The sequence below is a fragment of the Labeo rohita genome, chromosome 13, assembly GCF_022985175.1.
Source record: "Labeo rohita strain BAU-BD-2019 chromosome 13, IGBB_LRoh.1.0, whole genome shotgun sequence".
In the NCBI taxonomy this organism is placed as follows: domain Eukaryota; kingdom Metazoa; phylum Chordata; class Actinopteri; order Cypriniformes; family Cyprinidae; genus Labeo; species Labeo rohita.
In genome coordinates, this window is record NC_066881.1 from 33,311,568 (window position 1) to 33,326,008 (window position 14,441).

A 14,441-nucleotide genomic window follows, 5' to 3' on the forward strand; every position below is an offset into this window, starting at 1 on the left:
ATCCATTCAAGGTCACGGCTCCTCCCTGAGAGCAAACGCACTCCCATAGCTGCTTATCTCAGACCAGCGATCCTACACACACACACACACACTGCTGGAGGACACAGTGAGCAAAGACGAGGGAAGCAGCAGAACAATTCTACTTCCTGAAAAGACAGCAGGCTTGTGTATATATACAGATTCAGAGCAGTCAGTGTTAACAGAGGCCTCAAAACTATTTGGGAAGTGTAAAGTATCTCAATGTCATTCAATATGATGATACAAAATATCAAGGGAAGTGTTTGTGTCTGCACGTCTCAAATAGTGCAGGATCTGATCTCATCTCTGTCAGTTCTGCTCAGTGGTTTTTAATCAGCTGCGTTTTCTGTGGTTTTTAGTTTCAGTGTTTTTAGTGGAAGTTTTCAGGGTTTTTTCAAAACTTTTTAATCCCAAGGACCCCAAAATATGATGGTTCTGTTGTGAAAAACCCCTTTAGTGAAATATATGTATATAATATTATGTTTTAAAACACTTTGATACTGTGAGGGGAAAAATACTGTGGTGTTATAAAAATACGTTGTATAAAAATAAATAATTTGTTGCCATTGTGCCCAATCTAAAAAGCATGATTAATTTAAAATAATTAATTTTTTTTAGTGCTTTTTCATCCACATTACCACAATAAATAAATAAATAAATGAATAAATAATTAAACCTTAATTTTAACTAGGCGTATTTATTTAAAATAATTACATTAAAAATATTTTATGAATAAAAACATTTAATCATTTTTATTCAGATTTCAAACTAAAATTATTATAGTATTTTCTTTCACAGAAAATTAAAAATAGCTGTTACAGTAATGGGAAAAAAATATAGACATTTTTGCTAATGATAAGAATATGTTGTTGGTGTGCTAAAGCTAGAAAAAGATTACAATATTATTTAGTTCATGTTATTATGAATTCAAATAGTTTTTAATTAATTTATTTTTAGCGCCGTCTCATTCTCATTACTGCAAAACAAAATATAAATAAGTAAATAAATAAGTAAATAAATGTTTTTAATTTAAATTTAATTTAATTTGAATGACTTTTATTCAGATTTTAACTGAAAATAAAATTTGAATATTTTGTTACACAGAAAATTACTATTATAAACTATTGCAGTAAAATATAGTTCTGCTAATTAGTGTAATATGTTGTCTGTGCTAAAAGCTAAAAAATATTAAGAAGACGTTATGAATACAAATAGGTCAAAGGTCACTGCTTTCTCATTACTGCAAAACAATATATATATTCAAATTTTAACTGAGAAAAATATTGTTGCAGTATTTTTTCACATAAAATTAAAAATGCATAACTATTACAGTAATGCAAAAATATTGTAAACATTTTTGCTAATGAAATGAGTATGTTGTCATTGTGCTAAAAATGTATTAAAATTATCAAGAATTTACTAATATAATGAAATATATATATATATATATATATATATACATATATATAAAATTTTCTGTGTAACAAAATGTTCCAATTTTATTTTCAGTTAAAATCTGAATAAAGGTCATTAAAATTAACATTTATTTACTTATTATATATATAATTCATAACAATGATAATAATCTATACATATATATGTAATTCATTAAATTAGTAAATTCTTGATAATTTTAATACATTTTTATTAAAATATTTTATTTATTTATTTATTTATTTTTTGTTTTTTTAATGACTGGTTCTTTGATATTTAACCTCTAACATTTTTATATGTGATTTAGTGTCCAAATTGCTTTAATTTTTAAGCTTTTTTTTTTTTTGGTCCACTTTTTATTTAGAGAGAGTAAAGAAAGGATCTGTAAATGTTGCGGGCTGGGTTTAATCTTGCGTCGCCCACATGAGCAACACAGCTTAATGTGCACTAACTATTAGGCCACAGATTATTGTCCTTTGTCTGACCGTATCAGTTAGTGTGGTTTCCTGTGTTGTTGAGCTGTATTTACTAATGGCAGTGAAATGGTCTTCGCTGGAGCCGTGAGAGGTCATCGAGAGCTCATCCGTCAGACAGACACACTGAGCTGGTTTCACATGACACTGCCTGGTTTCGGTTGCCATGACAACGTTTCCTCCTTCCTGTTTATGAGCAGGCTGGTAATCTGAGTCAAGGTTATAGGCCTCCTCCTCCTCCTCCTACCTATTCCTCTGTGTTTCTCTCTCTCTGTATATATACATTTATATATACATTGTATTTTGCACAAAGAAAATGAGATGTTTTTCATGAGTATGATGGCATGATTTTTGTGGCAATTAAGGCACCTCACTAATGTGTTTTTGCATTACCGTAATAGTTTGGTTAAAAAAAAAAAGCAGTAAAAATACTGCAGTACAATGATTTGAGTTAAATCAGAATAAATTAAAATAATCCAGCAAATACTACTACAATGCATTTTATTTTTATGTATATTATTATATAATATAATATTATTAGTATATTTATTTATTTATTTATTTATTTAGTTGTTGTTTTTATTATTATTATTATTATTATTATATATTGCTTATTTATTATGTGCAGATTTTTGTGCCAGAGAGTTTTAGATTTAACAAGAACAAGTAAAAAAATATACATATGAATTTATTAAAAAATGTACTATGCATTTTTTCTTTTCCCTTTTTTTTATTTAACAAGAACAAATACTATCACAATTTATTTCATGCATGTTATTTATTATTATCACTATTATTATAAATATGAATTAATTATTTTAATAATATTATTATACATTATGTGTTTTATGTACCAATTTGTGTGGTTTAGCAATTCCTCTAAAACAGTAAAACACTGCAGGACAAAGATTTTGTTTAATTAAAATCTGAATAAATTAATGTAATTCAACAAATGCATTTTATTTTTATGTATATTATTAATTTATAGAATAATTATTTTATTATTATTATTATACATATTTATTATAATAATTAAAAATATATATTTAATTATATATATTATACATTATATGTTTTATGTACTTTTTTTGTGGTTTAGTATTTTCCGTAAAACAAATACAGTAAAAGTGCAATACAAAGATTGTTAGTTAAAATCTGAATGAATGTAATTCAACAAATGCATTTTATGATGTATGTTATTAATTTCTAGTATAATTGTTTTATTATTATTATACATATTTATTATTGTACATTTACAACAACAACAACAACAACAATAATAATAATAATAATAATATTATTATTATTATTATTATTATTAATAATATGATTAATATTATTATTATTATTGTTGTTATTATTATTATTATTGACATTGTTATACATTATTTTGTTTATTTATTATTTACAGATTTTTTTTTGTGGTAATGGGATTTTAACATTTTACAATAATAGAATAATTCTGGAAGAGTGTATTCAATTATTGTCATTAACTGCAAACAATTTTACAATGCAAAAAAATCTTTAATATTTAAAGTAAGCTTAATTTTTTTTAAAACTCAAAATATGATCCAGAATTTCTTTTGATTTTAAGGTATAAATCTGACCCGTCCTGTCTTTGTGAATATTTTTGCTGCAGGGCAAATGTAAGATTGTTTTGCTTGATCTGGGTTATTCTGCCTTTAACACTCTTGACTTCCAGTAAAATCCATCCACTGAATGCAATAATAATTAACTGATGCAGTAATTATGAGAACTCATAGATCAGATCCTGTCATAAACACCCTTCATGCCGTTTACAGCCATGTTTTGATGTTTATCGGCGGCTTTTAACCACTGCTCGTAAACTCCCAGCAGGGTCTATACTGCCAATCACATGCTTAGATGATCACATTAAGACACTCTGAGCAGCGAGATCCTCTCAGGCTGCTGTGAAAATGTCTGCCGGGTTTGTCTTTTTATTTCAGTATGTTTCGAGTAAAATGGTCCACTTTGTAAAAATGATGCGTCATGCACACCTGATGTTTTCTGAAGTAACCAGATTCTGACTAGTGAGATTGTCTGCAATGCTTTGTCATTACTGTAATAGTTCAGTTATTTTCTATATATATGTTAAAAAAAAAAAAAACATATATATATATATATATATATATATATATATATATATATATATATATATATATATAAATATATATATAAATATATAAATATATAAATATAAATATATCAGTCCAATAAATGCGCATAATATTTTATTTATTTATTTGGATTTTATTCAATTTTATATGTATAATATTTATTATTATTATTATGATATTATTATTATTATTAGTAGTAGTAGTAGTAGTAGTAGTAGTAGTAGTAGTAGTAGTATAAATTTGTTTATAATAATAATAATAATAATAATAATAATAATAGTTTATTTGTTTAATTGTTTATTATGAATATAATAGTAATAAAGTATAAATATAATAATAATAAAATATATTATTATATATTATATATTTTATGCACTTTGTTGGCTCGAATAAGAATAATTTTGATCTGAATAAATGCAACTAGTACATCAGTGCATTTTATTTTAGCCATTCTTTTTTTTATTATTTTTAATTATTATTATTATTATTATTATTATTATTATTATTGAATGTTTAGTATGCATTTTTTCTTTTTTATTTATTCATTTATTTAATCATTTTAATTATTTATTAATTATTAGTTTGCTGTATATAGATTTTAGTCAAAAAATTAGCAGTAGTCCACAAAGTGAGCCCTCAAACAGCAGATTTCTTTATTTTTATTTTTTATTTTTTTGCTTTTATGCAGTATTTACTAAAGGGTGCATTTCTTAGTGAATAATTGAAGAAAAAGTATAAATGGTTATTTGTTAAATATTTTGAACAATTAAATTAAAGCTAGTTTGAAATGAAGATGTCTTATGAAAAAAGTCACATTTCAGTTTTATTGTAAAAAGCAAGTTTCCTAAAAAAAAAAATCATTTTTTGCAAACAAAATTAATGTATATTGCCATGCCAAGAAATGTAGAAAATGACCAGCATCTCTTGCAAACAAAATACATTTTAAATATTGTCATGTGAAAAGTAGAAAATAACTAGTATCTCTTGTAAATTAATATTATTTTAAATAATGCAATGTAAAAAAAAAAAAAAATAACTTGCATCTCCTGTAAAAATATTTTAATGTTTATTATTGTAATTACAAAATGTATAGTATTTTACTTATTCATTTATTTAATCATTTTAATTATTTATTTCTTATTTGTTTTGCTGTATTTAGGTTTTAGTCAAAAAATTAGTAGTAGTCCAGAAAGTGAGCTCTCAAACAGCAGAATTATTTATTTATTTATTTATTTATTTATTTTGGTTTTTAAGCAGTATATGCCATTTTGATTTGATGCCACCACACTGGAAAAATTCTGTAAATTTGTTCCTTCAATTATTGTGTCAAACCTGTGACTGAAGACATGTGCAGCATACCTTGTAGCTTCAGTCAGCGTGACCTAATGGTCGTAATAAGTAAACTTTTAGTCACATGAGATAAGTGTTTATATTTGTTTACTTAGGTGTAAATTCATCATCGGTCTGTTTTCACATGTTTCTCATAGGTCAATGGGAAAGGCTCTCTGTGGTGCGTTGACCCCGAATACAGACCCAATCTGATCCAAGCCCTGAAGAAACAGCACTTTCCCACCGCCCACTCCTTCTGCACACCCCCTGCTTCCCCACCCAGGTAACACACTCCCATTTACTCTAGTACAAATGCAGATGCATTAGCTAATGTTTGAAGCATGCAAACCAGCCCCGTTCCACACATTTCCTCTGAAAAGGTGGTTCTGTTGTTGTTTGGCTCTTAATTCAGTGCAAGTCATCATAAGTGCCTTGATTCATGGTCCTGCTTTATGTCTTACTGTCCGTCTCTCTGTGTTTGCGTCTGTCTGACAGTGCCTTCTCACCCGCACGTCACCTCTTCCTCCAGGGCTGCTCTCTAAAAGGTGAGCCATTTCTGATGAATACAGTTTCTGTCGAAATCATAGGTGCCAATTTGAAATCTTGTTAGTCACAGAACAAATAAAAGCATGCATGTTCTAGTGTGCTTGAAAGCGATTAAGTCTGGTTAAACGACTGTGTCAGTGGAGCCATTGAGGACACTTCCTGTGAGTTTAGGAAACCGGTTTTATGCATCACACCCATGTGATCTTCAGTGATTTCATGATGACAGTTCTCCACTGTTCAACATTTCCCATGTTTCCAGGGTCACAGGAATTTTTTGTATTTAATTATTTATTTTTCATTTTTATTTATTTTTATTATTTCATTTTTTTGTGTATTGTATTTATATATTTTTTTTTATTTATTATTTTAGATTTATTTTTAATTAATTTATTTTATTGCATTTTTGTTTCTTTTTTATTTTATTTTATTTTATTTTATTTTATTTTAAGCTACACCCACCTCTCGTCTTTCAAATCATGGAAATTCCTTAATCGCTTTATGAGAACCCTGTGATTTAGTTTGTTGTTCTCATGTAGGCTGGACAATTTTCATTATTTGTCCCTCATCAAGCATTTTCTCTTTCTCTGTCACCTTGAGTATGGCGGTAGTTGTGTTCACTCTCTCCTCTGTCTGGTTGGTAATGAATAATTCAAACGTTCTGAAGGGTTGCGTGGAAACAGAGGAACTCCAGTCCCTTGATTTCCCCCCAAAGACACACACACACACATTGACACTGAGCAGTGCTCTGACCGCTGTGTGTCTTTATGTCCTTTACAGAGTCTGACATTGATGCCGCCACTGCAATGATGCTCTTAAACTCGGCCCCCGGACACCACAGTGACCCATGTAAGAGAAAACCCCATCTATCTATTTTTTTTGTCTGTCATTATATAACATTGTATCACTCTATCCATTTAATGTTCTGTTGTTCTATTAGTCAGTCATTTTATATAACTTTCTGTCGAACATTCTAAAGATGTATCTGTCGAACATTCTATTGTTGTATTTAATGTTGCATCTAACAAAAATTCCAACATTGTATCTATTGAACATTCCAACGCTGTGTATGTTGAACGTTCTGTCATATCTACTGTTGTATCTGTTGAACATTCTATCGTATCTAACGTATCTATCAAATATTGTGTAATTTGAGCTAACGTAGTATCTGTCGAAATTCTAACTCTATATTGAACATTCTAATATGTCTGACGTATCTGTCGAACATCGTCAAATGACGTATCTAATGTTGAATCTGTCAAATTCATTCTGACATTGATCGACAGATACGTTAAAATAAATTCTAACGCTGTATCTATCAAACATTCTGTTATATCTAACGTTATATCTGTCGAACATTCTATAGTTGTATCTAACGTAGCTATTGAATATTGTCATTTTAGCTAACGTAGTATCTATCGAACTTTCATTATATCCAGTGTTGGGGATAAAGCATTACAAGTAACGCAAGTTACGTAATATTATTACTTTTTCCAAGTAACTAGTATCTGAGTTACTTTTTTCAAATAAGTAACGCAAGTTACTTTTCCCCCCGTTTATTAATTAAAATCTCTCCTTTCCCCATGTTGAGGGTAAGTCGGGAGTAAGATGTTAGTTTTAGAATAAATATGAACATGCATTAATTCATCTCACTCACAAAAAACGGATTCAGTATTCCTCAAAATGAATAAAAACCTGCAATAATTATGTTAAATAATACAATTATCCGTTATGCATTTAATCCCATTGTATTAACCGATGTCTTTGCTGCCGACCTTCAATGATCCAATTCAACCATACTAATAAGCAAAAATTACTCAAGATAATCTAACATTTGTTTTCTTTTTTTTTTCTTTCTTTCTTTTTTTTTTTTTTTTTTTTATTGATGAAGAGTTGATATTTTTTCTTATGTGGTCTACTGTACAGACGTGAATTCACTTTTCTTAAAGCCTGAGGCTTTTGGTGTGAAAAGGCTTTTACATTTGCCAAAAATAGATCTAATGTTGAATCTGTCAAATTCATTCTGACATCGTTCGACAGATACGATAGATACGTTCTAATGCTGTATCTATCATATCTGTCTGTTCTATCTAACATTATATCTGTCTAACTTTCTATCGCTGTATCCAGTAGTGTCTGTCGAACATTCTAGTGCTGTATCTATCGAACATTCTATAGATAGAATGTCATATCTGACGTACCTGTCAAGCATTCTATCATTGTATCTAATGTTGCATCTATCAAAAATTCTAAGATTGTATATATAGAATGTTCTGACGTTGTATCTAAAGTGGTATCTGTTGAACATTCTAACGCTGTATCTATCAAACGTTTTGTCATATGTAACATTGTATCAGTCAAACATTCTATCACTGTATCTAACGTTGTATCTATCGAATATCGTTTTAGCCAACGTAGTATCTGTTGAACATTCTAACGCTGTATCGAACATTCTATCGCATCTAACGTATCTGTCAAGCATTCTATCGTATCTAATGTTGTATCTATCGAAAATTCTAACATTGTATCTGTTGAACATTCTAACGCTGTATCTGTCAAACATTCTCTCATATCTAATGTTGGATCTATCAAATATGTGACCCTGGACCACAAAACCAGTCTTAAGTAGCACGGGTATATTTGTAGCAATAGCCAAAAATACATTGTATGGGTCAAAATTATCCATTTTTCTTTTATGCCAAAATCATTAGAATATTAAGTTGGGATCATGTTCCATGAAGATATTTTGTAAATTTCCTACCGTAAATATATCAAAACTTTCCTTTTTGATTAGTAATATGCATGGGTAAGAACTTCATTTGGACAACTTTAAAGGTGATTTTTCTCAATATTTAGATTTTTTTGCACCTTCATATTCCAGATGTTCAAATAGTTTTATTTCAACCAAATATTGTCTTATCTAAACAAACCATACATCAATGGAAAGCTTATTTATTCAGGTTTCAGTTGATGTATAAATCTCAATTTCACAAAATTGACCCATATGACTGGTTTTGTGGTCCAGGGTCACATATTGTTATTTTAGCTAACGTAGTATCTGTCGAACATTCTATAGTTGTATCTAACGTTGCAACCTGAAAATTCTAATATTGTATCTGTTGAACATTCTATCGTTGTATCTAACGTTGCATCTATCGAAAATTCTAACATCGTATCTATTGAATATTCTAACGTATCTAACTTATCTGTCGAACATTCTGTCATATCTAACGTTATATCTGGTGAAAATTCTGTTGTGTGTAACGTTGTATCTATCAAATATTTTGGCATTTTAGCTAACATAGTATGGTGAACATTCTAACGCTGTATCTATGGAACATTCTATCGTATCTGACGTATCTGTTGAACATTCTATGTTATCTAATGTTGTATCTGTCAAACTCTGTCGTATCTGACGTTGTCTCTATCAAAAATTCTAGCACTGTCTATATCGTAGTATGTCGTACTATGCCGACGTATCTGTCAAACGTTCTATTATTCTGTCTAACGTTGCATCTATTGAAAATGCTAACATTGTGTCTATTGAACATCTATTGTTGCATCTAACAATGCATCTATCGAATATTGTCATTTTAGCTAACGTAGTATCTGTCGAACATTCTAACGCTGTATCGAAGATCATATCGTATCTGATCATATCGATCTATTGTTGCATCAAATTCTAACATCGTATCGAACATTCTAACACTGTATCTTTTGAACATTGTCATATCTAACATTATATCTATCGAATATTATCATTTTAGCTAGCATAGTATCTGTCGAACATTCTATTGTTGTGTCTAACATAGTATCTATCAAATATTGTCATTTTAACTAACGTAGTATCTAACATTCTAACACTGTATCTGTCGAACATTCTATCGTTATCTAACATATCTTTCAAACATTCTAATGTATCTGTCGAACATTCTATAATTGTATCTAACGTGTCTCGTCGAACATTGTATCATTGTATCTAACATATATATCAAACATTCTAACGTATCTGTCGAACATTCTGTCGTTGTATCTAACGTAGCATCTATCAAAAATTCAAACATCGTATCTATTGAACGTTCTAATGTATCTAATGTTGTACCTATCGAACATTCTGTCATTTTAACTACTGTTGTATCTTCTGAACATTCTAACACTGTATCTATCAAACATTGTATCGTATCTAATGTTGTATTCATCTATCTCAAATATGCTCATAAGCCCTGTTGATCCTGTCAGTCTGAAATCTGTATCTGTGAGTCTGATGTTACACCCAGTGTCGCCACATCTAGCAGACGAGTCCATTTAGTTCAGGTTCATGCAAAAAGGCACATTTGCGTCTTTATTTATAGAGATGGTTTTGCAAATATGTCTGCATAACGACTAAAAGCTCTTGCTGGTAATTAGTGAAGCATTGCACTTCCTTCACACGTCTTTATCCTCGTTAAGCGTGTCACTGTAGTGTTCTCTACCTCTAATGAGCCTTAATCACCCGTAGCAGAATAAACCATCATAAGAGTGCTTCATTAAGACAGGCGGATGAAAGTACTTGATGACGCGTTTCGTAACGGCAGTTTACAGATTGACACTTCAGAGATGAACATTTACTGTTGAACCTCATGCAGCCTGTCAAGAAAATGTACCAAAAGCCTAGACATTACAAAACAGAGTTTTTTCATGCACTGGTCAATTTTGAGATTTTAGCCTATTTGGCTTTACGTAATGTGTTGTTTCAGACTAGTGGAAAGAAAACATGCAAAATATGTGTTTTAAATGTTTATTTTATATTACTTTCAGAAATGCATGCACCAAACTTTAGTTTTAGTCCTATCTATAGTCTTAAGATTTTTACAGAGAGGATTCTTCATTTAACATTTGCCTGTTTTTATACAACGTTTTATTCCTAAAAACATTCACAATTTATTTTCTGACATAATTTGAAAATTGGCATAAAAAAGTTTTTTTTTTTTTTTTAACCTTACAACAGTGAGATTTTATAGGAAAAAATATGCTTACCATGCTGCATAAATACTTTTTTTGACATAATTTGACAAAATGGGCAAATTAACTTTTGTTTTTTTTTTTGCTTACAATAATGATCTTTATAGACAGTACATAAAATACTATATACAATACAATATTTTTGTTTGTTTTTTCCTCGCCTGCTTACCGTCGAATTCTCATTATTATAATAGAGTATATATATATATATATATTTTTTTTGGTAGCACATCGACCATGTGTTTGTGTAAATACTTTTTTTTTTTTTTTTTTCCCAGTAAGTTAATACAAATTTGAGGTGGAATGTATGTATTAATATGCACTAATTTTCATACAATTGTTTACAATTTTTTAAATGGGAATTTTACATCTCTTTTTATCACTCCATAAATCAGAAAATACTGCAAACAACAAGGGGAAAAAAATCAGTTTTCTCCATGTTACTTTGCAATTTATTTTTGAACATAATTTGACAAAATTGGCATAAAAAATAATAAAACAATGGATTTTTTTCCCTTACAATAATGCGATTTTATAGGAAAAATATGCCTAGTTGATGTGAAAATGTAAGAAAAAAAAAAACAATAATAGTATTATTTATTTATTTATTTATTTATTTTTTTATTATTATTATTTTTTATTTATTTATTTTTTTGTGGTAGCACATCAACCATGTTACCATGCTGCATAAATACTTTACAATTTATTTGAAGTAATTTGACAAATTGCCATAAATTTAATTTTTTTTTTTTTTAAAATTTTGGTAGCACATCAACCATGTGTGTTGTGTAAATACTTCACAATTTTTGAGGTCGAATGTATGTATTAATATGCCCTAATTTTCATACATTTGTTCAAAGTTTTTAAATGGGAATTTTAAATGAGAATTTCTTTTCATCACTCCATAAATCATAAAATACTGTTAACAACAAGAAAAAAAAAAAAACATTTTCCCCATGTTTTCAGGAATAAAATGTTGTATAAAATCAGGCAAATTATATGCTCTGTAAAAACTATCAGAATATAGACAGGAATAAAAGTGTAAAGTTTTGTGTATGTAAAAATACATCATTATTGAACTCTACAGACAAGTACATAAAGTGCAATAAAATAATCACTTAAATGTGTATTTTGGGTGTTTTCTTTCCACTAGTCTGAAACATGTTATGGAAAGCCAAACCCAAATCTCAAAATTTAACAATGCCTGAAAAGCAATGTTCTAATATCTTTCTTTAAATATTTCACAAAATGTCAGAAATGGTTAGACTGCATTATGATTGTGTTGTCGTTTGGTCCTCAGGTGACCCGGACAGCCCCATAGACCTCTCGCGCCCGGATTCGGTCCTGGTGAGCAGCGACCCGAAGCAGGACCACAACTACAGCAGCTCGTCTTTCCAGCGCTGCTCGTCTCGCTCTTCCTCGTCCTCCTCGTCCTCGCTGTCCTCCCTGGACGAGGCCGGCTGCGAATCCGGCCAGGGCCGCCGTGCCGGCAGCGAAGGTTTTCACAGCGACGAGGATTCGGAGGAGGAGAGGAACCCGCGTCTCCCCTCGCTCCCCGTCCGTCGCCCGCTCACCGTCAAGTGCCCTCTTCCGGTCAAACGGGCGCGTCACGAGTGCAAACCGGAGCTGGACGAGGAGTTGAAGGAGGCGGCCGGGTCTCTCTTGCACCTGGCCGGGATCCGGTCCGGCTTGGATCTGTCTAAGCGAACGGCCAAGAGTAAAAAGCCGGAAAAGCATCGGAAATGAATCGTTCAGTGACATTTTAACCCTTGGACTGTGTATCAGTGACTGTGCCTCCTCATTTTTCACATCACCTTCTCTCTTTTTTTCGTTTTTATACAAGAGATTTCCCTCCCTGGATCAAAACTACGGCAATAGCAACTCTCACGCGGAAGTGAACGAAGCCATAACTGAGACTTACGGAGAAACGCAGGTTGTCGTGCTTCAGGATGAAGGATTTCTCTCGGCGAAGGAGTCGGATAGGGAGAAATTGGTGTTTTTTCCTCTTAAACGTTTGCATGCTTCCTCTTTAAGTGAGTGTCCTACTCTTCCAAGTAAATCTGTGCTATTTATACAGAGAACGAGTGCATGTCTGTGTCGTTCGAAGCACTAACCTCTCGTCGTCCACTTTATAGACGTGAAAAACGAGAATTACGTCAAGATTCCCTGCTTTTTTTCAATTTTTTTTTTTAGTACAGAACAAAGAAATGCAATAATTCTCATCAGGCGGCTGGCGTTACGTTTGTTCTCTTCATCAGAGGCGCTGGATGTTCGTTGGGTTGTCGTCGGGGTCTGAGCGGACGGTGTGCAGAAGTGATCTACGGATAATGGATTACTTGGTCTTTTTTTTTTTTTTTAGGGATCCAGCTGTGGTGTTTGGTGATGCTTTTGGGGTAAATCTCATGAAAACAGGTCACACTTCACTCCAGAATCAAAAGGAAAAAAAAAAAAAATATATTTTGCATTAAAATGAAACCTGTTTTTGAGTTTTTATTTTTGCATTGGGACGTTTTCTTTTTTATAATTCCCAGTTTATATATATAATATATAATAATTTTTTTTTATTTGGCGAGTGCAACTTGGTAGCACATTGGATGTTACTATTTTGTAGAAATACTTCACATTTCAATTCAATTATTTATTTATTTTATTTTTTATAAATTTGAGATGGAATGTACAAAAGTAAATAAATCTTAGTGAATTACAATGGCCTTTTTACAGTTTAAAATCAGCAAAAATAGGCATAAAAAATAAAATAATTTGACCTTTTTTTTTTTACTTACAATAATGAGATTTTATTGGAAAAATATGCTTAGTTGATGTGAAAATGTTACAATGCAAAAAATAAATAAAAATTATATATATATATATATATATATATATATATATATATATATATATATATATATATATTATAAAAAATTATTATTATTTATTTATTTTTATTTATTTATTGCATTAGGACATTTTCTTCTTTTTTATAATTCCCATTTTTCTCATTACTGTAAAAAGATATATATATATATTTTTTTTTAATTGCAGCTTGATAGCACATCGGATGTTATCATCTTGTATAAATGTTCCACTTTTTTTGTCCAGTAAGTTAATAAAAATTTGAGGTGGAATGTACAAAAATAAAAAAATCTTAGTAAATTGCAATGGCCTTTTTACAGTTTAAAATCAGTAAAAATGGGCATAAAAAATAAAATAATTTGACTTTTTTTTTTTTTTTTACTCACAATAATGAGATTTTATTGGAAAAATATGCTAAGTTGGTGTGAAAATGTCACAATGTAATAAATACAAAATTGGCATAAAAAAGAATAAAATAATTGATTTTGTTTTGTTTTTTGTTTTATTTTGTTTTGCTTACAATAATGAGATTTTATAGAAATTTATGCTTAGTTGACATGAAAATGTTACAAAGCAAAAAAAAAAAAAAAAAAAAATAATAATAATAATAAATATTATTATTATTATTATTATGATAAATATAATAATAGTA

At 29.9% G+C, this 14,441-nt stretch overlaps 1 protein-coding gene across 2 annotated transcripts in view; it reads left to right on the plus strand.

Moving 5' to 3' along the window:
* Positions 1-13,757, plus strand: part of foxn2a (forkhead box N2a) — a 49,038-nt gene extending 35,281 nt beyond the window's left edge. For both annotated transcript variants that reach the window (XM_051126790.1, XM_051126791.1), the window contains exons 3-6: positions 5,551-5,675; positions 5,888-5,937; positions 6,716-6,784; positions 12,237-13,757. In XM_051126790.1, the coding sequence (XP_050982747.1) occupies positions 5,551-5,675; positions 5,888-5,937; positions 6,716-6,784; positions 12,237-12,682 (690 nt within the window). In that variant the 3' untranslated portion in view covers positions 12,683-13,757. The remainder of the gene's footprint in view (positions 1-5,550; positions 5,676-5,887; positions 5,938-6,715; positions 6,785-12,236) is intronic.
* The last annotated feature ends 684 nt before the right edge of the window (positions 13,758-14,441 follow it).